Source organism: Pholcus phalangioides, unplaced genomic scaffold, assembly GCF_987345545.1.
Source record: "Pholcus phalangioides strain wild (caught in Gottingen) unplaced genomic scaffold, Ppha-v1.0 ptg000011l_1, whole genome shotgun sequence".
Taxonomy (NCBI): Eukaryota; Metazoa; Arthropoda; class Arachnida; order Araneae; family Pholcidae; genus Pholcus; species Pholcus phalangioides.
The window spans coordinates 36,590,273-36,615,026 of NW_028301604.1; the positions used below are offsets into that span (position 1 = coordinate 36,590,273).

A 24,754-nucleotide genomic window follows, 5' to 3' on the forward strand; every position below is an offset into this window, starting at 1 on the left:
ATTTCAAATTTTGGTCAATATGAACGCCAAGGTATTGAATGGATGTTACTTGTTCAAGACATTGGCACGTGCAAGAGGTGAAGTGTGAATAGACATGGAAAGTTATATCATGGTTGATTTGAGGAATGGATTGAAGAGAAAAATTTATAATTTTATTTTTTGTTACATTTATTTGTAAATCATTACATTGAAACCAATTTCTAATTTTGATGAGGTCGTTGTTAATAATGTCAGTGAGTGCCAAATACTCCGTTCCTGAATAAAATATCACTGTGTCATCAGCAAAGGTTATAATTTTACCTACTATGTCGAGGTAGAGAGAGACTTGAGAGACTCCCATTTTTATTTGCATGACATTACTCAGAAAGCTATTGCATTTTACCATGTGGGTTCTATTGTCAAGAAAAGATTTGATGATACTAAATGCATTTCCTCTAATTCCGTAAGCATATAATCTCGAGAGTAGTATACTATGATTAACACTGTCAAAAGATTTCTTGATATCTAGAAATACTCCTATTGTTTTTTTAGAATGATCTATATTCTTATAAACAAATTCAGTGAATGTCAATAGAGCAGATTCTGTATTTCTGACAGGCAAAAAACCACGTTGATTTTTCGAAAAAAAATTATTAGATAAAAAAGAGTAAATTCTGGACTTAACAACTGTTTCAAAAATTTTAGAGGTTTGAGATAAGATAGAAATAGGTCTATAGTTATGCAAACAATTTGAATCTCCATTTTTGTAAATAGGGATCACAACTGCTGGTTTGAGAGACTTGGGATATTTTCCATTTTCAATACAATTATTTATAAGATCTGTAAGAAGTTGTAAAGTACAGGAAGGAAGACTTTTTAAAGCCTTTGCAGTTATGATATCAAAACAAGTAGCCGAATTGCGCAAGGACCTTACAATTTTTGTAATTTAACCAATATCTGTTGGAGCAAAGAAAGATAGAGTTTTCATTGGAACTTACGAATTGAAGAAAGTTATTTTGTACCATTGTATGTTGTGTAATATTTATGAAATGAGTGTTAAAGTTATTAGCAAGGAGGTGTAAATTTGTTTCACTGGGTAGTATGCGATTTTTGATGTTGGATCCTAGTATATTATTCGTTAGTTTCCAGCGTTCAGTTGACGTGTTGCAATTTAAAAATTGTACTGTGTAATAGTTTTTCTTAGCTATTTTTATTTTGTCTTTGACAAGCTTTGCAACAGTTTTGTAAGCATGCTTGGATATTATATCGTATGGATATTTTTTAGTTTTTAAACAGAATTTTTGTTTGATCTCAATTAAGTGGGCTAGGTCTGAATTTATCCAAGGTTTGTAGGATTTCTTGTTAGGAGTTTTATGGTAGTATTTAGAATGATTGTGTATTAGAGTTTGTAGTTTTAACATAAATTCATCAAAGATGAGTCCAGGGGTTTGGGTCATAAAAGCAAAATTATAGTTTTCTAAGTAAGATGTGTTAATGTTATAAAATCCGTTTTTCTAATGTATTTCTCCATCTTATCATCTGATTTTAAAGCATGATAATTGAAGTTTAATTTGCAAATAATAGGGAAATGATCTGTTATTTCTGTATTGTAAATAGATGATGGAATTTCATTAATTTTATTAGAGTTTCGAATAAAGATATAATCAATACAGGTTTGCGAGAGAGGCCTAGTTGTATTCATGATTAAGGGTGTAAAACCATGATAAGCTAACATGTCCTGATAGTCGCAATACATACCTGGGACATTGTTTAGAATATGAATATTTATGTCGCCTATTATTAGTACATCTCTGCATTTGTTATTTTTTATCATGATTTCAAGCTCTTCAATAAATTGCTTGACAGGATAAGAATGTGATCTATATAAGCTAATGATACCGAATTTTAGAGTATCATCAAGAAGTATTATTGGTTCTCCAGATTGCATAGTAAAATTAATCGATTGAGTGAAATGGAAAGATTTTTTAGTACAAACAAAAATACCGCCCGATCTATTGTCATCTCTGCAACACGTGAATAAATTAAATTCTGGCAATGTGTAAAAATTGATCTCGTCCTCAAATACCCATACTTCAGATAAAACAAGTATATCAATAAAATCAAGAGAATCGTTCAATAAAACAAGTAGCTGGTCAAAGTTAGCTCTAATATTTCTAATATCTAAATGCACCACCCTAATACAACAAATTTGATTACAACCGCTGTTATAATCATGTGAGGATAGGTATTTGTTAAATTCCTCCTGGGTGTCAAGGATTGAACAAAAAAATTCAGGGTTCATGATGTAAGTAAATTACACTAAGCAATTTCGCACCTCAAGGATATCAAAAACTACATATTATTGTGTGGTTAAACTATTTAAAAGGGGAAAAAAAATTAAACTTTATAAAATATGGCATATGTTATAAAAATTAGATTAGTATTTCAAATGTAAACCAAAATTCCGTAAAAGCAACATATACACTATCTTGATTCGATAACTTCGGTTAAGAAAGGTGTTATTGTTGTTTGTATATACAAAATTTTTTAAAAATGTAACATGACATCAATTTCAAGAGCTACTGATACACATAACATACTACTAATAAAAATACATAAATATAAACTTATTGACTAGTGTTGTAAAGATAATCAATATGGGTTATTTTAAATACTCTAGATTTATCTCTGATTCCCTTAAATATATTTTCCCATTGCGAGTCCAACAGAATTTGTAATTGTTACTTGTTTTGAATTATTTTGCATGATAAAATACCTGTTTATTATACGGTGCTAGGTGTTCATTGAAATAAACACGGTTTGCTGCGAGACGATCATTGATCTGAGATGCACACATCTTTGTTTGGCGAGCTGCACTATAACATCAAGTTTGTTTTTAGAATTAAACTGGATTATAATCGGTTTTATCTTGTCTTTCCTAGAAGATGGAATACGATGCATGGCACTAACATCTCCCACTAAATCCAAGAGATTCAAATTATGGAAAATTGCAGTTTTTATGTTGTCCATGTCTTCATCCTCCGACTCAGGAAGTCCAAGGATTTCTATGTTGTTTCGTCTTGAATACTGTGTTGGAGATCTGAGATGTCAGTTTCAAGATATCGGATTCTTGATCTCAATTCGGCATTTTCAGTTTCCATTTTCACTTGATTTATCTTGTATTCAGAAATTATAGCCCTCTGCTGTGCTACTTCAGATTTCAGTGCATTTAATTCTATAGAGTGAGCCGAGCAATTCTGATTCATCAGGTCAGCGAGAGATTGCGTGTGATTTTGGATCATTGGGGAGATACATGTGACCAGTTTTGTTGATTCTGGTGATAATGAACTGAAAATATCGTTTAAAGCACTACATATAGTAGAGTTTAAATTGTGTATTTGCAAGGTTTCATTTATTTGATTTGAGAAACAGTCAGCAGATGATGCCCTCACCATGTCTGGATTTTCAAAATTTGGTTTGGTTGCATGAGAAGTTGGTGTTTTCATTTTGCTGTGTTGTACATCTAATACACATCCACTTTGTTGTATGGCTTTTCACTAATTTCCGAAAGTTTTCTCACTTAATCCTGCACAGAAGAAATGAAAGGAGCCGGAACACCCATCACATATAATTTTTTCATCATCGCATTGAATGTTTTCGCTGCACGCTAGGCACACGAACTCATGTTGAATAGATTTGAAGTCAGCACCGTGTTTAGATTTAAACCAAATTTAAAAATATGTTCTAATACAGTTAAAATGTTCGGAAATATAGTAAATAGATGAAAATCGGTACTCAAGAGCTCTTTGCGAGCTCTCGGCTTTTGCGAGACTTTTTAACGGGAGATCGACTCGCATTCGCACCTCGAAATTGAGAACCACAGAAAACTAATTACAGCCGACCACCACCGTGGCGACGGTAGGGTTTGCCCCCTCTTGACGCGAGTGGGCCACTATGATCGCTCAACCACCACAGTGGCTAAAAGGAAGATTGCATCTTACATTAGTGAGTGCTCAAAATGTGCTCATTGAGATACATGAAGAAGCATGGCGTGGGATGAAGAGCTGAACCCTCTCCAGCATGGACGGTGACACTGTTCTCACTGCCGCATGCAAGGTGGCTACGAGGTCTTCTTGCGAGTCAAGCGTATGCCTATACACATGCCCTTTAAGATGGCCCCATAAAAAAAAAAAATCTAAAGGGTTTAGGTCAGGGGATCTAGCAGGCAACTATATTGGGCCACCGCGGCCAATCCACCGATTTGGGTATTCTTGATTTAACCACTCGCGGACATTCGATGCGTAATGGGTCGGTGCCTCATAATGCTGCAGATAAAGATTTCGCAAGATAGCCAAGGGAAGGAAGTCTGGGAGGCAATCTCTCAAGAAAACGAGGTAGTTTTCAGCAATCAGACTTTGTGGAAGCAGATATGGTCCCAGAAGATTGTTGTTTATAATGCCGCACCAAACATTAATATATGGCTGTTAAAGACACCTTCACGAATGAATGTTACTTCGTCAGTCCATAGAATCCTATTTAGGAAAGTGCTGTCATTGGAATGCTGTTGAAGCAGCCATTGACAGAATTCTTTCCTTCGCGGATAATCTTCTGATGAAAGTGCTTGCACCCGTGTGTAATGATATGCATGAAAAAACTCATCGTGCAAAACGTTTAAGACCGCTACGTGACTTGAATTTAATTCCCGTGCGATCCCTCGACTGCTGGTCGTTGGATCCGATTCAACCAACGACAACACGTTATCTTCGAAAGCCGGTGTTCTCACGGACGATACTGGCCCAGCGTCTACGTTTGGTTGGGGTAATACACACCCTGACTCGCGCAATCGGCGGTCCAGTGTCAAAATAACTTTATGGTTTGGGTGCTTTCACGTTGGATACCGTTGACTGACTGTATAACCTTGCTGCTTGCAAGGCTGATCCGTGGCACTCACCTGATATAAGGTGCATGTCACAATATTCTTGTATGCTGAATGCCATCAAATTAGAAATTATAACAATAAATAATTAGACGCAGTACTTTCTGGAGAATAAAACAAAACGACCAACGCTTATCTATAACCTCTGTGAAGCTAGCTTTGAGAGATGCAAACAACCTCTGTTCTGAATTGTAAAAAAAGTTTTTTTCTCTTTCCTGAAAAGTGCGAGGGAAAAAACTGGTTTTTATAACTCTTTCGTTTTCTGTATAGCAGGGTTAATACATTTTTAGCATTGTCTAAAACGCCATGTTATACATTTAGTATACGTTTGGTGAAATTAACCAGATTTTTAAGTGACGTCATAATTTTTTAAAGCGTTATAACTCATTAATTATGGATCAGATCAAAAAACGGAAAACACTTTTCCATATTAGTTTTTCACAAGGAATCACGCGTGTAATTATTGGGCGGTCGATAGTTACCACCCTGTATATATACAGGGCATTCTGTTAATCGACCGACAAACTCAGAGGGTTGTTAGTAGACATCAAGAGGAACAAGAATTGTAATGTAACATGGTGTCGCAAACCACGTTGAGAGAGTAGAAATCACGAACAACTCATGCAGGTTTCGAAGTCACGCTGGAGCGACAAAAAGAAAGAATCTGTCTTAAAAAGAAAGAATTTCAGTGTCCTATTTTTTTTCCCGAGAAGCTAGTGCGCCCTACCGAGCGTGGATCCTAGGTGCTACGTACGGACTACAGTATACTATGCGTATAGAAACGTCCTCTCCACTTGTCAATACAAGATTCATCGAAAGACTGGTTATTTGTGGAGATGTACAGTATACTAGCCTGGAATATGTGTAATCGGGTCTTTCTTGTTTATTCAAATTAATTAAATATAATACATTTAATTAAAAAAAGCACAGCCCGATTGCATTTACAATAATTTAAATAAACCAGAAAGCTGAACCCGATTACATATATTATGGAATGACTGATAAACTCTGTTGGGACTCGTTCTATCTTTAAGTAAACTAAACTTCAAGCCCGCACGTTTGCCGTAAACGCGAACGGTACTGGGTTAAATTGTATTCAAGTAAGATAAAATATGTTTTTTTTTTTTCCTCACAGAAAATAACAGACAAATACACAATTTGTATATAATGAATATGAAACAGTCTGCTCTACCTGCTGTAATTAAGAGAGAGCAATTGGCATCCAAAATCCTCTCCGCCAAAGACTCTGCTGAATAGCCTCCAAACTGTAGGGAGGGAGAAAAATTAACACTCAACAATCGGCAGATTCAAAAGAACTGACATTTTATTGATTTGCACAATCGTGAATATAAATTTAAGTAAATGACGATTGCAAGAAAAGCATTATCATGTTAGCAAACTGAAATTTTCAAACATATACACACAACACAATACATAGTAATTAAATTTGCATACATAATAATTTACATACCTAATACATAATTAAATTTTCATTCAGATTAATGGTTCTCCACGTTTGTGAGACCGAGGACCGGTAAATTACTACGAATCTAGGGACCGGTCCAGAAATATATATTCCTTAATAAAGCAACAAATAACCAATGAACAACTCATTACATATTAATTATATGCTAATTATTAACTACCACGAATAATATAAATTAATTAATAAATCCTTATAAACTAATTATAAATGAAATTTATTATATTTATTTACATCCTTCGATGACTGAATTCATATAGTTTTTCTGGGGTATTTACGCGCAGAAGTCAAAATATAAACGAGACATTGCATCAGTAACCACAGCAAAAATTATCATCGGAATATATGATTGATCGCAAATAGATTTGAGGCCCCTTACACACGGAGTGCCTTTTCACACGAGCACATACGCCCGCATCTTTAGACTCATTTTGTTTTCACCCAGTGAACGCTGTACGTGAATAGCGCGTTGTTTTCTACTATAATATTAAATTTTTTTAAAGTTTTATTTTATTATTTAAGAATAAAATTGTGAAGTATGGACAAAAGGACGGTTCTACCTGTACTAAAAATATTCTTAAAATATTTTAATACTAGGTTTACCATGAGTTGTCATTTACCTATTATCTACATTTTTCGGTATTTAATTATAAAAAATATAAATTGACCTATCTATTATGAAGTTAAAGTATAAAAAACGAACTTCAATAAAATTACATCAGTTGATAATAATTAGTTTTTATTTATTTTTTATATTTTAACGTAAATCATTTTTTTACAATCTTGAAGAAAATTAACGAAAGGGTTTCTTAGAGGGGTCAAAATGACCCCTTGGTAAACATAGTATTAATATAAATTGCTGGTAGGCAATTATACACGTGCAAATGTTTTTCACTATAATGCTTTTTCCACAAAATTAAGTTTTTTGTTAGATAAGACATTTTTTCAAACATCACTCATTCAAATGTCTTGAGACCCTTTCTGTCTTTCAACACTATGGTGTTACATACCGCAAATTGGGGTGACTGTGCCACGGTTCCGTTTATGCGTCGTTCACGGATTTTAGGACGCAAGCACTTCCTGGGAGCGTATGGATGAACAATTGGTTTCAAAATTTTTCATGCCGATTCAAGAGCTGTAAATGACTCACTGACAGCATTTATTGCATCATCTGCTGTCAGCTGTTGTCTAGAGAATTTTTTTGATTATATTGTGATTTACACTAAATTTTTCAAGTGCGTGTAAACCTCTCCTGGTGCAGACAGTGTGTGTTTTGTGGACACTAGTTAATTTAATATTTCTATGTAACGATAAGAAATACCCATTTGAATTGTAAAAATACTAAATTTTGCCAGAAATATGACGCATTAACAAAAAAATGGGGATTCGGGTTTTGGCTTTGTGCTACCTGTTTTTTCAGTGTTTTTGCCCTTTCTTTACTAGTTTGTTAGTCCCAGCAATGGTTCGCAAGTATGTGTGGAAGCTGGGTAGTCGACCCTACCGCAATCACTCAAATGAAACACTTGAAGAGGCTCTTAGTGCGATTTATTTATTTTTTTATTTTATTTATAAAACAAAGCTACAGGTTTAAACCCAATTACAGCTTGCAGTAAAAATAAAAATTTGCACAGAATAGAAAAAGCGACATGATAAAGTACACAAAAGACAAATAAAAAGTAACAAAGAATTACGCAAAATACAAAAATTCTATACAAAGATATATACAACGCAATCACAGCAAAAATCTTCTAAAGTCGGTAACAGACGAATGAAAAATATCCAGATGTTGAGGAAGCGCATTATAAAATTCGGAAAATCTGTTTATAGCACAGAAATTACCAATATTAGTATTATATGATTTGATGGCAAATAAACAATTGGATCTTGTATTGTGACACTTAATATTGAAACAGATTTCATTAAGAATTGGTATACAATCAATTTGGTTAGTCAACAGTTTCTTGAAAAAAATAACGAGCAAGTACTCTCTGCGTTTTTGTAAGCTATTGACATTGAAACTGTTTCGTAGATGAGTGGCAGATAGAATATTGTTATAAGGATCATATTTTTTGAAATATAAATACCTTAGAAAATTGTTTTGAATAATTTCAAGACTCATAATATGGCAAGCGTGAAATGGGTTCCAGATAATTGAAGCATATTCAAGTTTAGATGTTATAAGCGCATTAAAAAGGGATATTAACGTATTACTATCCTTGAAATCTCTCGACATTCTTTTAAGCAAACCAAGTTTTTTATATGACACAGAGCAAAGATTTTTAATGTGATCAGCAAAGTTAAAATTGGTACTATAAATAACTCCCAAATCGGTCGCAGAGGTTCTTCTAAGGAATTGGCTATTATTAATGTTATACGTAAAAAAGATTGGATTCTTTTTGTGAGTGAATGAAAGAACAAAACATTTATCAATATTGAGATTAAGTCTATTAAGTAAACACCATTCGTGAAGTAAAGACAGCTCATTTTGAAGGCTATAACATACATCAATACAATCAATACTTTTAAAAATCTTCAAATCATCAGCAAAGAGTAGACAATTTTTGGAAAGTGCGGATAGATCATTGATAAAAATGATAAATAACAACGGGCCTAGCACAGATCCCTGAGGGACACCAGAACTAGCAACAAAACCTTGGCTTAAATTGGATTTATAGGAAACATACAACATTCTGTTGGATAAGTAGGAAATGAACCAATTCACTAAGTCAGAGTTAAAACCGATTTTAATAATTTTGCTGATAAGAATTCCATGATCGATATGATCGAAAGCTTTTGAAAAATCAGTATATATTACATCAAGTTGTCGTTTTTTATGTATGGCGTCGATAATACAGGCATTAAGACTCAGGAGATTAGTGACAGTACAGTGACAGGAGATTAGTGACCTACCATTGACAAAACCATGTTGATTCGCGGAAATACAGGACTTGATCTGATTGAAAATTTTTTTGTGTAGTATCGATTCGAAGATTTTAGCGAACGGAGATAAAATAACAACAGGTCTATAGTTCTCGATACAAGATTTGTCACCTTTTTTGAAGATGGGAACAACTTTTGCTCTCTTCCACTCGGCAGGAAACATTTTGGTACTAATTGATAAATTGAAAATAATTAGCAACGGAAAAACAAAATTTATAGCACAAGCTTTAACTATATAAGAAGGAACACCATCCATACCTAGAGAAGAGCCTTTAAGTCTCTTTATACTATGAACAATATCATCCACAGAAACATTTTCAATGGTAACATTAGAAGAATTAGGAAAAGCCGTATCGGAGATATAGATATCATTTGTAGCACTGGTGATGTAGCTAGATTTGAAAAAATTCTCAAATGCAGTTGCAGTATCAGAAGTAGTCGACAAAAAATTATTATTACATTTCATATTTAAAGGAACATTTCTATTTTTGATAGTGCAGAAAGACCAAAATTTTTTAGGGTCATTTTTCAGTGATGATTCAATATGAAAAATATATTTTTTATACTCCTTCATAACTTCAGATTTAATTCTGGCTCTGTAAAGTTTATACTGCATTAAGTCAAAAATTCTATTAAATTTCAAATACCTATTGCGGAATTTTTTCTTTAGTCTAATACAATGTATAATATATTTGGAGAACCAAGGAGGATATCTATGTTTAGATGAAAATTTGATGGGGACATAATTGTTGAAGGCAGAGTAGATGCCAGAATAAAACATGTCAACAGCATCATCAACAAGTTTAAAAAATTCCAATCGTAATTACTAAAAACTGAATACAATGATCTAAAATCGCTATTTTTGAAATCGTAATAACTACGACGAGAATTATTAACAGTACGTCTAATATAACGAATACCGGAAAAAGAGCATATCAAAGCCGGGTGATGTTTATCTATAGGCACAATCGGTAAATCATCTTTTGTTACTTCAATTGAGAAAAAACGACTAGAAAATAGTACAAGATCAAGTATTCTGTTAAAGTGATTAAATATAAAATTCAATTGCTTTAAATCAAACAAATGCATAAAATTTGAAAGATCTGAAACAGATCTAGAATTAGAGTAATTAAAATTAGTGAACCAATTGATTTCAGAGAGATTAAAGTCACCCACCACAAGAAGATCGTAATTATCACACAAATTCATTCTTTCAAAAAGATTAAAAAAATCAATATAACATTGAGTGCTACAATTGGGAATAAAATAAGCAATACACAAAAATAAAACTTTACCCGATTCAAGGAAAATCTTGATACATATTGCCTCGCAAGAAACTTCATCAAGATTTATCTCGGTGACCACGAATTTAGTTTTAACTGCTATCAGTACACCCCCTCCTTTATTTAAGGAGTTGGAATACCTGTCTTTTCTAAAAACCGTATACCTATCATCAATGAATTCCCTATTCATGATGAAGCCAAGTCTCAGTCAAACAAATAATATCGTGACTATGAGCCGAAATAGACGATTTGATCATGGATAATTTAGTTCTAAGACCCCTAACGTTTTGATAGTACATAGTGAAATTTTTACCAGTGATTGTAGTGTTTGTTTTAGAAGTGCTTGATAGTCAGTCGATGTTAGTGTTACTCAAATTATCTGCTGGTTCCCCAGGAATTTCGTTCTGTGGAGCAGCACTTGAAGACTTGCGGCGGCTCACCAAAGACTGTGGCCAACGGTCGCCAAGTGCGGGGACTGCGCGAGAGAATTTTTTGTGACTAGACAGACCTGAAGATAACGCTGATTCAACATTCATGTTGTTCTCATTCTCATTCTCATTCATGTTATGTTCTCGATGATACAATAAAAGTGGACAGTAACAGTGGTGACCTAGACCGAAGCAACCTTCTGATGACATAAAGATGACGAATCTACTCAGCCGAAGCCCAATGTGTGCAGCACCGCCGATGCCATTAAGATCAGGGTAGGACCTTTTTGTGATCGCTCTATTTTGTTTGGTCAGGATAACAAATGTTCTTATTTTTATTTTCGCAATTATATAACTAGATTCGCATAAAAGTCTGTATCCAAAAATGCCTAACGATAACTCTCCTAACCCTTCGCCACCTGACCCATCACCAGAAAACTTACAAATTTGTCGCGTTGCCTTGAAACTCCCGCCCATATGGCGGCAAAATATAAAGTTATGGTTCATTCAAGTGGAAAGTTGTTTTTCAATATCCGCCATAACTAACGACGCTACCAAATACAATAACGTGATTGCGGTTATAGATCCAGAAACGCTCGCTTCCGTTTCAGATATTTTATTGAACCCACCCGAAACAAACAAGTATGAGACTCTTAAACAACGGATAATCGAAGAATTATCTGATTCTAACACTTGTCAAGTACGCAAGTTGTTGTCCGAACTACAGTTGGGGGACAAAAAACCTTCACACCTATTAAGGGAAATGAGAGATTTAGCCGGCAAATCTGTAAGCGACGATTTTCTAAAAACTCTATGGTTCCAACGTATGCCGTCAGAAACACAGGCCATCCTATCAGTTAGCTCAGAGAGCTTAGAGACATTAGCGACAATGGCCGACAAAATAATAGAAGTTAGTAAAGACACATACAACAACAGCATCTATGCCATGGGGAGAGCGGAACGCACAGGGACCCCGCAGCTACATGTCAACAACGTTGAACCCGATAATCCCTCCCCTCTGACAGAAATGAGTGCCATGAGAGCGGAGATAGCTTCTCTTAGAAAAAAACTCGACCGCTTGTCTAGAGAGAGAGAAACAAACTATACGAGACGGAGGTTCAGATCTCCTTATCGTCGTTTCACTCCCTCATCACAAACAACCGGCTATTGCTATTACCATGCTAGATTCGGCAACAACGCCTTCAGATGTCAACAACCGTGCTCTTTTCAAACCAAGGAACAGGGAAACTAAACACGGCCGTCGACTATAATATATCGGCGACGTCAACACCGATGGCCGTGAAAACTTGTCGCCTTTATGTATTTGATAAAAGATCCCATTTGAGATTTTTAATTGATTCAGGATCTGACGTCTCTTGCATTCCACTCACAAAACATTACACAAAAATAGTTCCTGATTCATTTGAATTGTTTGCTGCCAATAACTCTAAGATACACACTTACGGCACCAAAGTTCTCAATGTTGACTTTGGATTAAGACGTTGTTTTGAGTGGAAGTTTCTCATTACAAGCGTACCAATACCGATCATAGGCGCGGATTTTCTTCTCAACTTTGGACTTTTAATTGATCTCAAACACCGCAGATTAATGGACAGTGTCACGAAACTTTCGCAAATTGGAAAAATTGAATATAACTCTGAAAACTATTCCATTAAGGTAATATCCGAAACTTCGGAATATCACAAAATCTTGGCAGAATTTCCTGAACTGACAAAAGTGTCGCACAAAGTGAAGCCTGTTCAGCATAACACTGTACATTACATCGAAACCACCGGCCCGCCTATACATAGCAAACCCAGGCGATTAAATCCCAAGCTCTATGATGCTGTTAAGGAGGAATTCCAATTTATGATGAATCAAGGAATATGTAGGCCTTCTAAATCGCCCTGGTCATCACCATTACATGTCGTATCAAAAAGTTCAGGCAGTATTCGTCCAGTGGGTGACTACCGCAAACTCAATGCCTGCACGGTCCCAGATAGGTACCCCATTCCTCACATTCAGGACTTTTCAAATGCATTACACGGTAAAAGTTGTTTTTCAAAACTTGACATTGTGCGCGCGTATTTTCACATTCCTGTTCATTCCGACCACATTCCGAAAACAGCTGTTTGCACACCTTTCGGCTTATTTGAATTTCCTTACCTGAATTTTGGCTTGTGTAATGCTGCCCAATCTTTCCAACGATTTATGAATGAGATTCTTGGTGATCTGAAATTTTGTTATGTCTATTTAGATGACATTTTGATTTTCAGTGACAGTGAAATTGAACATAAGGTTCACTTACGCACTGTTTTGCAACGGCTCAATAACTATGGCCTCACAATTAATGTTTCCAAATGTGTCTTCGGTGTTGCGGAGATATCATTCTTAGGCCACTCCATTTCCAAACAAGGCACCAAACCCTTGCCAGAAAAAGTTGAGCCGATTCTCAATTATCCAAGACCAAGAACAATTAAAGAACTACGACGTTTCCTTGGACTACTCAATTTTTTTCGTAGATTTTTACCACACGCAGCACATACACAAACTACACTGAATAATTATTTAAAAGGGTCAAAAAAAAAACGACAACAGAGAAATTGCTTGGACTGACATAGCAAATAAGGAATTTCAAAATTCCAAAACACTATTGTCCAACGCAACCCTTTTAGCACATCCGAAACCCGATGCCAAACTCGTACTTCAGGTAGATGCATCCGATTTTGCCATTGGCGGCGCACTGTTTCAGGTGGTTGACAACGAGCTTCAGCCTCTTGCATTTTTTTCAAGGAAATTATCTCCCGCGGAATGCAACTACAGCGCGTACGACCGTGAATTGCTGGCTGCATATGCTTCTATAAAGCAGTTTCGGCATATGTTAGAAGCTAGAGACTTTTCTTTACTCACGGACCATAGACCACTAACATATGCCTTCAAGCAAAAATTAGACAAGGCTTCCCCTCGTCAATGCAGGCAATTAGATTTTATTGCCCAATTCACTACTGACATACACTATATAAAAGGTAGCGAAAACATACCCGCAGATGCACTTTCCCGCATAACATCAATTTCAATGCCCAATCCTATTGACTATAACGAAATTTCAAAAGCACAAGAACGCGACCAAACTTTAACTGATCTTTTACAAAATCCACGAGGATTACAGCTCAAAAAAGTGACTTTGCCAGACTCAAATACTTCACTATTTTGTGATCTCTCCACTGGCACACCTAGACCATACATACCAGAACAGTTTCGTAAGCAGGTTTTCGAGACCATTCATAATATTTCCCATCCAGGAATTAAAGCTACAACTAAATTGATTCGGACTCGCTTCATTTGGTCTTCATTAAATAAAGATTGTAATAACTGGTCCAGACAATGTATACCTTGTCAAAAGTCCAAAATAACACGACACACGAAAACCCCATTAGGTTTATTTCCTGACCAAACTGAGCGATTTGATCACATCCATCTTGATATCATTGGTCCTCTTCCTCCTTCTGGTGGCAATGCCTATTGTCTAACTATGATCGACAGGTTCACACGTTGGCCGGAGGCGGTCCCGATTCCAGACATCAGCGCCGAGACTGTAGCTCGCACATTCTACGCAACATGGATATCTCGCTTTGGGGTGCCATCCAAAATCACAACCGATCAAGGCCGTCAATTCGAGAGCTCCCTCTTCCTAGCACTGGCAAGAGTACTAGGAATTCAACGAATACGGTCTTCACCATATCACCCGCAAGCAAATGGCCTCGTAGAGGAGCTACACAGACCCCTCAAAGCTGCCATCAAAGCCTATAACACAGAACACTGGTGTACTGCTTTGCCCACTATATTACTCGGTTTCCGTAGCGTCTTCAAAGAAGATCTGAAAGCTACCACCGCGGAATTGGTATACGGCACTAGTCTCAGACTTCCCGGAGAAATATTCGATCCCACTCCGAGGGAAACATCATCAAAAGAACTTATTGAGACTATCAAAGAACATTTTACAAAATTACGACCGCGACCAACATCTTGTCATGCACCACAAAGTATTTTCGTCCACCCTCATTTGAAAGACTGCTCACACGTATTCATTCGGCACGATGGAGTGCGAAAGCCGCTTCAAGCTCCATATGACGGACCATTTCAAGTGATTCAACGACGTGAAAAGACATTCGACATCGATGTCCGTGGAAAAAAAAGAACAGTTTCTCTGGACAGACTGAAACCCGCCTTCCTGGCTTCAGACGTGAACGATTCCAGTCCGTCACCAACAAGAATTACCTTACCTACGCCTCCCGTTCCTCAGACAAGAAAAACACGTTCCGGACGAACTGTCCATTTCCCGGACCGTTTCGAACCGTAAGTTCGCTACTGGGGGGGGAGTGTGCGGCGGCTCACCAAAGACTGTGGCCAACGGTCGCCAAGTGCGGGGACTGCGCGAGAGAATTTTTTGTGACTAGACAGACCTGAAGATAACGCTGATTCAACATGTTATGTTCTCGATGATACAATAAAAGTGGACAGTAACAGACTCATTGACAGAATTCACTATCTCCGCTGTTAGAATCCCGGAAGGCGGTTCAATTTCAATGTCAGTGTTGGGATGCGCATTGTCGCATGACATTTTCTGCAAAGTAGCCTTAGCAGATTCACCAGAAGGTATGGCATGGGCTTCTTCATCGGAAAGATTCTGTACTCCTCTTCTTGGGTAGAAGAATTTCCTTACAATCACTCCTCTGGGCCAAAAGGACGGTGTCGAGAGCAAGAAATCAGCATTCCTGGTTTCCGTTTCAATGCGGAAAGAGGCATATGCAGCGCTACTGGGGCTTAGTAGCAAGCATTCATTGATAACTACGTTTTCCTGTTTTAAAAACTCCTGTATGTCTTCAGCAGATGTACTAGGAGCACAACGACCAATATAAATACTCTGCGAAGGGGGTCGACGTGGTGGAGCTGCCGCAAATAAGCAAGACGTTGTACGAGAGCCGAGAATTTCCCCTCGACGTCTACGACGCCGATTCACAGCCGATCGAAAACCATCTTCATTGGAGGCAGAGGTAGCATAGTCAACCACATTTTTAGGCTTGAGGACATCAATAGACGTAGCCCCAGAGGATTCCTTGACAGCTTCCGATGACGTCACTATAGGAGGAAGAATTCTCGAAGGACATCTGGGCAAGCTGGTACCTTGAATATCATCATCAAGAACTTTCCCTCTTGGCGACGATTTGACGACGGCGGCAGAGTAATTGATAGGCTTCACTTGCTTGGCACCAGAGATAAGAAACAAACAGATGCTGACCATTTTCGATCATGTTGGGGGAGGCGGGGGTAAAGGCCATGAAGAAAGTTGGCAAATTTTACTCATGACCTGACCCAGCTGACGAAATTTGATATCTGAGGTGCCGAATCATAATGAAAATCAAGAAACCTTGGTCTATTGGCAGGGACAAAAACTTTGCAGTGGATTCGAAGAAATGAATGCTATATTTATAGTGTTATTTTTTAGTTTGAAGTTTTTAATGTTTCCGGGAATTAAAACTTTCCTGAAAAAGTAAAAAAATAAATGCTTTCTTTACTTGTTAAGCAAGCATTATTAAATGTCAATGAACTGATTTTTTTGGTTGTAGAGATTATTTTATTTAAAAATTTAAAAATGACCTAATTTTGGGCAGAAATAATTTTTCCAAAGTGTTCCAAGTAAAGTCAACAACCGAAATTCAATAAAAATGGGTGTGCCACGCGAAAAACATTCGCTGTCCTTCCTTGTCATCATAATTTTTTTCAAACCAGAAATCGAAAGCTGAGATGTGAGCCCATCTTTTGTAAAATCCCCAGCAACCTAGGCAAAGCATAAGGGAAGATATCAAGGAAAAGCCTCAAAAAAGTAGCACAGTCATCCCACTATATGGTACTTGAACACGAGCTTTTAGGATTTTAATTGATGGTTAATTTTTATTGAATTTTAACTCTAACAACATGCAACTTTTGTCAAAAATCACCAAAACTTACCCATATTTTGTGCCATAAAATTTTGTAAAACAATTTTAATAAAAAATCCTCGTGTTAAAGTATGTAACACGTAGCAGTTAAAGTTGCTATATCTCCTTTATCTCAGAAGGAAACGGATGGATAAAGTACGTGGGTACATCTTTTTGATGAACAGGGACCTGCATATGGTGTTTTTAAGACAAATAATTAAAAACATTCCATGCAAAATCATCTTTAAAAGTAGCCAAAGATACGGGCGAGTTTGACCATTACCACCTAGAGATAGAAGGCCTCTACAGTGGTGTGTTTGCCATAAACGTCATTCAGACTACCTAGCAAGTTTGCCACATTTTGAAACACAGCATTCTATTTCGTTTCTTCTTATTTTGGCGTAGAATATACCTGATTGACTCACAAATACCGCATAGTGATTGGATGGGTCTAGGTCAATTCGTCGCGCTCAACTTGTCGCGGGACAATTCGTCGCAGTCAATTTGTCACAGCGTCAATTCGTCGTGCTACAAACTCGTCGCGGTACAAATTTGTCGCAGGCTCATTTCGTCGCGGTACAAATTTGTCGCAGGCTTATTTCGTCGCAGTACAAATTTGTTGCAGGCTCATTTCGTCGCGGTACAAATTTGTCGCAAGCTCATTTCATCGCGACAAATTTGAATTGCTTTAAAATTCATATGTTTGTTGTGATCTTATAAATAGGGTAAGTGCTTTAGGCGTAAAAAATGGAACTAATTTTTTTTCTCATTTATTGGATATGTTCCCCCTGCCCATCTGTTTTAATTTTTAACAAATGAAGGAAAGTATTCATTGAAGTCATTAAATTTTTAAATTTTAATTTTTACCATATAAGCCGCATCTCTGTCGGGATTTCCATTTCTTGCAGTGAGGGATGTTGAAGAGCTCACCCAAATAAAAAATTGAGATCAAATAAATTTTAAAATTTTAATTTCCACCGTATAAGCTGCATTTCCCACTTTTTGTCGGGATTTGAGTCCCTGAGTACGGGCGAGTCTCTTATAAACGGAATGAATGGCGATTTTCAGCCCCCCCCCCCTACCTCCTCAATGTTTCCTTCATGTCGGCACCTTTGACTGGCCAAGAATGCCGGAAGTGTTTGGAACTTGTGGGTTCTTGTCTTGATCTTGAAGTAGGAAATTTTGATTTCTGAATCATTTCTCTGGGTGCTCATACCCATTCCATAAAGTATCCTGGGCACCAACAGCATCTCTGTCTCTGAAACCACTGCAAATGTCAATCGATTTTTGATTTTTTTTCAACTCTAAAGTAACAACTCTCGAGCGAAAAGAATGAAATCAGACTTTTAATTAGATCATTATTCTTCTTGTACATGACACTCGAAATTAAAATTACACTATCAATTACATTCAAAAATTTAACTGCATATAAAAGTTTGATTATATTTAAAAATTCGGTTATACAAATTTGAAATGTTAAATAATTGATTTTTGCTGTGATAAAAATTCAATATCATGTGGAAAAATTTCGGTTTGTATGATATTCCCCAAATTACAGTGAGTCTATCTTCAACGGTAAATTTCTATCTACCCCATGGGCTCGAGAGTTCCCCCCCCCCTTCAAGAGTCACCAACATTTATCATTACAGTATCTCCATAAGAACCTGAAATATTTAATTAATTAACAATTCAATTAAATAATATTTAATTTTCACCGTATAAGCCGCACTTCCCGCTTTTGTTGGGATTTCTATTTCTCACAGCGAAGGGAGTTGGGCGCAGATCAAGGATGGAAATGTACAGTGCTTATGAATGACGATTCGATGAAGTTTTCATAATGCCCACAGGATGAGCACCGACAAAGGCAATGTAATCACCAATAAGAAAGATAACTATGGGTCAGTCGCATAGATAGAATATAACCATTAATCTTATGTTATAATCAGTCGCATACCTTTGGCTGGCTTGTTTGAATATTTTCACAAAGTTTTCATTCGCGTCTAAGCTTTTGGCTAAAGTTTTGGAGTAAGTAAGTGATTGAGTGACCGAGTGACCCAGTGAGTGACTCAGTGACCGAGTAAGTAAGTGATTGAGTGACCGAGTGAGTGACTGAGTGACCGAGTGAGTGACTGAGTGACCGAGTGAGAGGGTGATTGAGTGACCGAGTGACTGAGTGACCGAGTAAGTAAGTGATTGAGTGACCGAGTAAGTAAGTGATTGAGTGACCGAGTAAGTGATTGATCGAGTGAGTAAATTGGTTAGTGAGTGAGTGAATTGCGTAGTTAGTTAGTTTTTAACCTAGCAGTGTCACAAATGATTAAAAAATCCGATTGCTCCGAAAACGTATTTATGATGAAGCGTAGATTTGAAGACACTTGGATCGGGCGTCCTCTTCGTCGTGGTGGTCGTCGTCAGCCGCGCTCTGACATCGACATTTGGAACTGCTTTCAAGGAACGCGTAACGATTTCCCTAATACCAACAATTCTATAGAAGGATGGCATCGAGCGTTCCAGCAGCAATTATCTGCTCACCCCCCAGATATATTGAAGTTCATCGGTGCTATAAAAAGAGAACAGAGTTTGAATGAAGTTCGGATGGAGCAAATTGTAAGTGGACAAAACCATCACATTAGGAGAAAGAAATACCGGGACTCTGCCCAGAGATTAACCCTATCGACGGCTCAGGGTCGAACACAAAACCTCTTCAAAAAAAGCTACTTATTTTCACAAAATCTTTTCAAAATGACCACAGGGTCACGTGATTCTAGAATGCTTTCCCCCCAGTATGTGACAATGGGTAATTGGCATGTATGATAAGCCGTCGAGAGGGGGCTGAACCGAAGTGACAGGCTGGTAACGCCCGGTGATTGACCCTTTCTTCCCAGAAATGTACTTACTCCTTTCATTCTCCAAAGTTTTTCTATTTTCGGAACTAAATAAAAAACACATAAAGGCGGGATATACTCAAAATTTTGAACGAAATTATTGTAGCGTGTTTATAGATGCTCAGCATTCTATGGTAAATAACTCTATCAATATAGATTAGCTTTAACAGGCAATAAAATTCACTTGCTTTCGCTTGTGAAATATTGATATGATTAACTTAGTAACGAAATGTCAGAGCGTACTAAAAAGAAATTACTAATCCATCCACTAGGTATTTGAAAATGCCCCAATATTTTCAAGTTGAACACTATAAATATTCTGAATCTCGAGAAGCATTCTATATATATGCCCCTTAATATTTTAATTGTATTTTTTAAATTTGCAAGTGTTGAAGTATGTTCTCGCGATTTTGAGGTTCACCTAAAATGTGAATTATTTTTGAAAATCGAAAAGCTTTTTCGTAAATAATGTGCGTTGATTAAATCAGTGTTGTTGGAATTACTACTATTCGAGGAAAGGCATTGTAACAACTGATATTTGTCAGTTGATACAAATCTATTCGAGCAAAACTACAGCTACTTCCCAACCGAGGAACATCATTAAATAATTAATTTATCAAAACTTTCGGGTATAAAACTGCTTCTCAATGCTTTACTCACATTCTTTTTGAATATTCATTTCTTTTTTTCCATGATATCTTATGATCGGGGAATTAATTTCAAAAATGAGCGTAGGTTTAGTGAGATTGAATACGCATATTAGATATACAGTCATTTGCATCGGAATATAATAAAAGAATTCTCTCTGAAATATATAAATTTGGTGCATTAAATCATATTACAAAACAAAAAAATACATGAAAACACACAGTGACATACTGAGAAAAAGTTTAAATACACAAATACTCGAAGTAAATAAAGTCTCTGGAATTCAAAACGTGAAAGAAAGTTGTAACTAGAGCCCGGATTAGACGCTAAAACATGCACTAAAAATAAAGTTGAATCTGCATTTTTAAAAATGTCGAATTATACCATGAAATAAAAATACCCGATCTTTTTCAAAAAATTAGAACACCCTAGAAATTTACGAGAGCAGTTCATAAAGAGCTCAAGTTGGAAAGCTCAAATTAAGGGTATGGTTGTAATTTACATTTTCATCTTTCCACCTATGTGACTTGCTGCAGCAATTAAGTAATAGCTTAGAAAGAGTCAAAATCATGATAGAAAATGCAATTTCTTTCTCCATACCATACGTCTTCAACTGGAATCAAAAGGTAGAGAGCCTAACGTTCACACCTCCATCCAGAGATGCCTTTTAATCCATTGGCCTCTATTTTTTGTTTCCACTGAAGACTTCGTTTGAAGATGAAAAACGCAGATAGTATCAAGAATTCGCCAATGTGTATCAAACCTCATCGATATTTCGATGGTTTCGTGATATCTGATGATTGTACCTGATACTAATCTTATCAAGAGATTGCGGACTCGGGATAAAATAAATAAATTAATAAAAACTGATCAATTGCAAACCGCTATCGGAGAGCCGATAGCGAAGATGGGATTTATAGCTGAGGTCCGATTCGGGTCTGTGCCGGACACTCATAAATTGAATGTCTTGTTGCATAAAATCCATGGCCAAGACCAAGGATGGCCACAGTACAAATACAATGTATTCGTACGATATCAGCACGCGTCCCCCCCCCCCACACACACACAGTCCTAGCAAATACATGCGTAATTATGAGTTTTTCAGAAATTTCCCGTTTTTCTACCCGTATTGCGAACATTGAATGATTGTAGGTTTGCATACATAATGAGGAAAGATATGAAACACTTATTCGATCAAGTTGATGTAAATTTGCATGAAAATATTCATGTAATAGAGTAATAGGTTTTAATCCAAATGTTCTAATTTTCTCAAACAGCTTTCGGAGTGTTCCAATTTTTTTAAACAAAGAGGAAAAAATTAATTTGGTATTTTACGACGCATTTAATCTACTTTATGAAAATTTTTTGCCACCGATATGCTCACGATATGAAAGCTCATATGATATGATCATGATAGAAAAGGAAAATGCAAATTATACAAATGTACTTGCGCTAAAACCTTGAATTGCGCTTTCCAACTTGAATATTTCATGAACTGTTCTCGTAAATTTCTGGGTGTTCTAATTTTTTTGGAAAGGATATATATATGCGAAAAATTGAAACCATCGTCGAATAATCCCGAATTATGGCATCAAAAATGAAAAATGCACGCAAAATTGAAAAAAAAATTATATATGCATTTGAAAGAGATAAAAAATGAATTGGAATGTTCCAACAAATCAAAAAAAGAAGCAAAAACACTCATATTATAATGCCGAAATATGCATAAAATATAAAAATATGTGCCTTAAAAATGCGTTAATATGCCTGCCCTAAAGGCTCAGAATATGTGGGGGGGGGGGAGGGGTATTGAAAAATATATGTATAATTAATATATATATATATTTATTTATTTATATATGTATTTAAAGTGCGGAAATTTCCCTAAGAGAAAATACACCCAAAAAAAAAGAAGAAAAAAATCGTCCATTTCGGAATTCAGAAATAAGTCAGAAATGAAAAATATGCTAAAAAAAAGAAAACGCATTTATAGTGCAAAAATATGCATTTAAAAATTTCCAGAAATATGCCTCAAAATGAACAATAGTCAATGTAAAATACTTTATTTAAAAAAAAAAAAATCATTGAGTTATCTGATTATATCGAGCGAAAAACTGAATGAGGGGAAGTCATTTTACTCGAGAATCGAGTAATAGTTTGGTATTTTTTATTTTTGTGAAAAATGGCATGGAATCCAAGGAAATGACTGAATTCGAATTTAAAAAATAGCAGATCACATGGGCGGAGATACGGGGGGGTGGCATGGGGTGCACTGCGCCCCCCCCCCCCCCAACGTCAAAGGTTAAGTCGACTAGTCTAATGTATATGTGTATAGATATCATCATCACCTTGCTCCCACAGCAATACTGACCGCGCCCCCCAGACTTCCAAGTTTATCTCCGCCTAAGGTAGATAATCTTACCACAAGAGAGATTTCTGCACATTTTCCAGGAAGTTTACATTCCTCAACTTTTTTTGGGGATCGCGAATCTTTACAAAGAAAACTATTAGTGACATCACAAAGGAGAAAAAACAGGACATTCCATCTTTGCATCAACCATTTTGTCAAAAAAAAAGGGGTTTGCCAACTTGGCTCGGCATTTATTTGATACAATACGAGTTCCTTTTCTGAGAAAAAGCGTTCGCTAGTTCTCTCCCTCTTTCATTTTGGATTTATTTTTGTTGCACCATGGTCATTTTGTGCACACTTATCTGTTGTACCTACTGTGGGTACTAGAAGAATAGCCAGTTTTAAGAAGTCCGATAAAACAGCTGTTGTATTGGCACACAATAGACGATTGAAAGTACAACAGAGATGAGATTTTTTTTAAACTCAAGCACCTGTTATTTTGCTGTATTTACGGTTCTGGATTTACTGGTTCGCAAGTAAAATGACATGCACCCTGTATAAGAATATCTTAATACTAGGGGGGCTCTGCCCCCCTGCCGCTTTGGTGGCCAATCCCCCCCCCCTTCCCAACATATCTTGTTTATGTCGTCCCACTTCATCAGCGTGCTATTGAAAGGGACACGTGAAAGCATCGGCTTACTGAATTTTAAGATAATAAAGCAACAAAAAACAAATGTGATTCATCAAGTATCCCCGAAAAACTTCTCCACGAGGGTCCCCAGACTCCAATTCGCTGAATTTTAGTGAGGGACCCAGACTGGATTCATCTCGGGCTTCCGCTGTTGCAAAATTCCACGGAAAATAATTATATTCATCCATGGCCCCCAAAATTAATCCTGTCAATTTCCACATGGGGCCCCCGACCTGGAAGCATGTCGGTTATCCCCCGCTGCGAGTGCTATGAAATATTTTCATTTGTACTCATTTTACCAACGAATAAAACCCATCGCTCCCAACAAAATACGTTTACAAAATACATTTATCTCAAGCTTCAGCTGTTGCAAGTTCCACAATGTTAAACAAAAGACAACAATGAGATTCATCCAGGGCCCCCAAAATGAAACCTATCAATTTCCACATCGGCCCCCGACAGGCTCGTCATTGGGGGGTTATATATATACATATATTCAGTACATGTCCTTTGCCCCCCACCCCCGGAAAAAGTTGAAATGACGGCCCTGGTCACCGACTTCGAAGATTTTCCGACGTCCACAGCTGCGAGTGAAACGACAAATTTTCATTTGTATTAATTTTACCAACGAATAAAACCCATCGCCCCCAACAAAATACGTCGGACCCAGAAGAGAATAAGATTCATCCTGGGCCCCCAAAATGAAACGGGGTCCCCGACTCGGAAGCTTATCGGGTATACCCCTGTGAGGGCCATGGAAAATATTCATTTGTATTCATTTTACCAACGAATAAAATCCAGCGCCCCACGCAATCACTCCGGACCGAATTCCGGACTGGAAATATCTTCAGCTTCCGCTATCGGAAATTTTTCAGTTTTAAAGCAGCAAGAAAACAATGAGGTCCATCAAGGGCCTCTGGAAATTAAACCTTTTAACTTCCCCATGAAGGTACATGTGCAATGTACCAAGACCCCGTATGTTGGGAGCACCGGTGATTTATGTATATTATACAATGTCGGCATGACCCCCACAAGGGCGGGGCTGACAGGGGCTGGAACGATTCTTATCACTTTTTGATTTTTCACACTATAAATTAACCACAGAGGGGCCCGTGAAAAAGCTGGTTTGGGGCCCGCTATCTCTCCCATCCTA

At 36.9% G+C, this 24,754-nt stretch overlaps 1 protein-coding gene and 1 long non-coding RNA gene across 2 annotated transcripts in view; one reads left to right on the forward strand and one right to left on the reverse strand.

Moving 5' to 3' along the window:
* Positions 1–24,754, reverse strand: part of LOC149080388 (acetyl-coenzyme A synthetase, cytoplasmic-like) — a 1,034,375-nt gene that overhangs the window by 768,849 nt on the left and 240,772 nt on the right. Inside the window, exon 5 of the mRNA XM_089239527.1 lies at positions 6,108–6,180. Within this exon, the coding sequence (XP_089095653.1) occupies positions 6,108–6,180 (73 nt within the window). The remainder of the gene's footprint in view (positions 1–6,107; positions 6,181–24,754) is intronic.
* LOC149080395 (uncharacterized) overlaps positions 1–24,754 on the forward strand; it is a 63,607-nt gene that overhangs the window by 17,981 nt on the left and 20,872 nt on the right. The gene's annotated exons all lie outside the window — the stretch shown is intronic.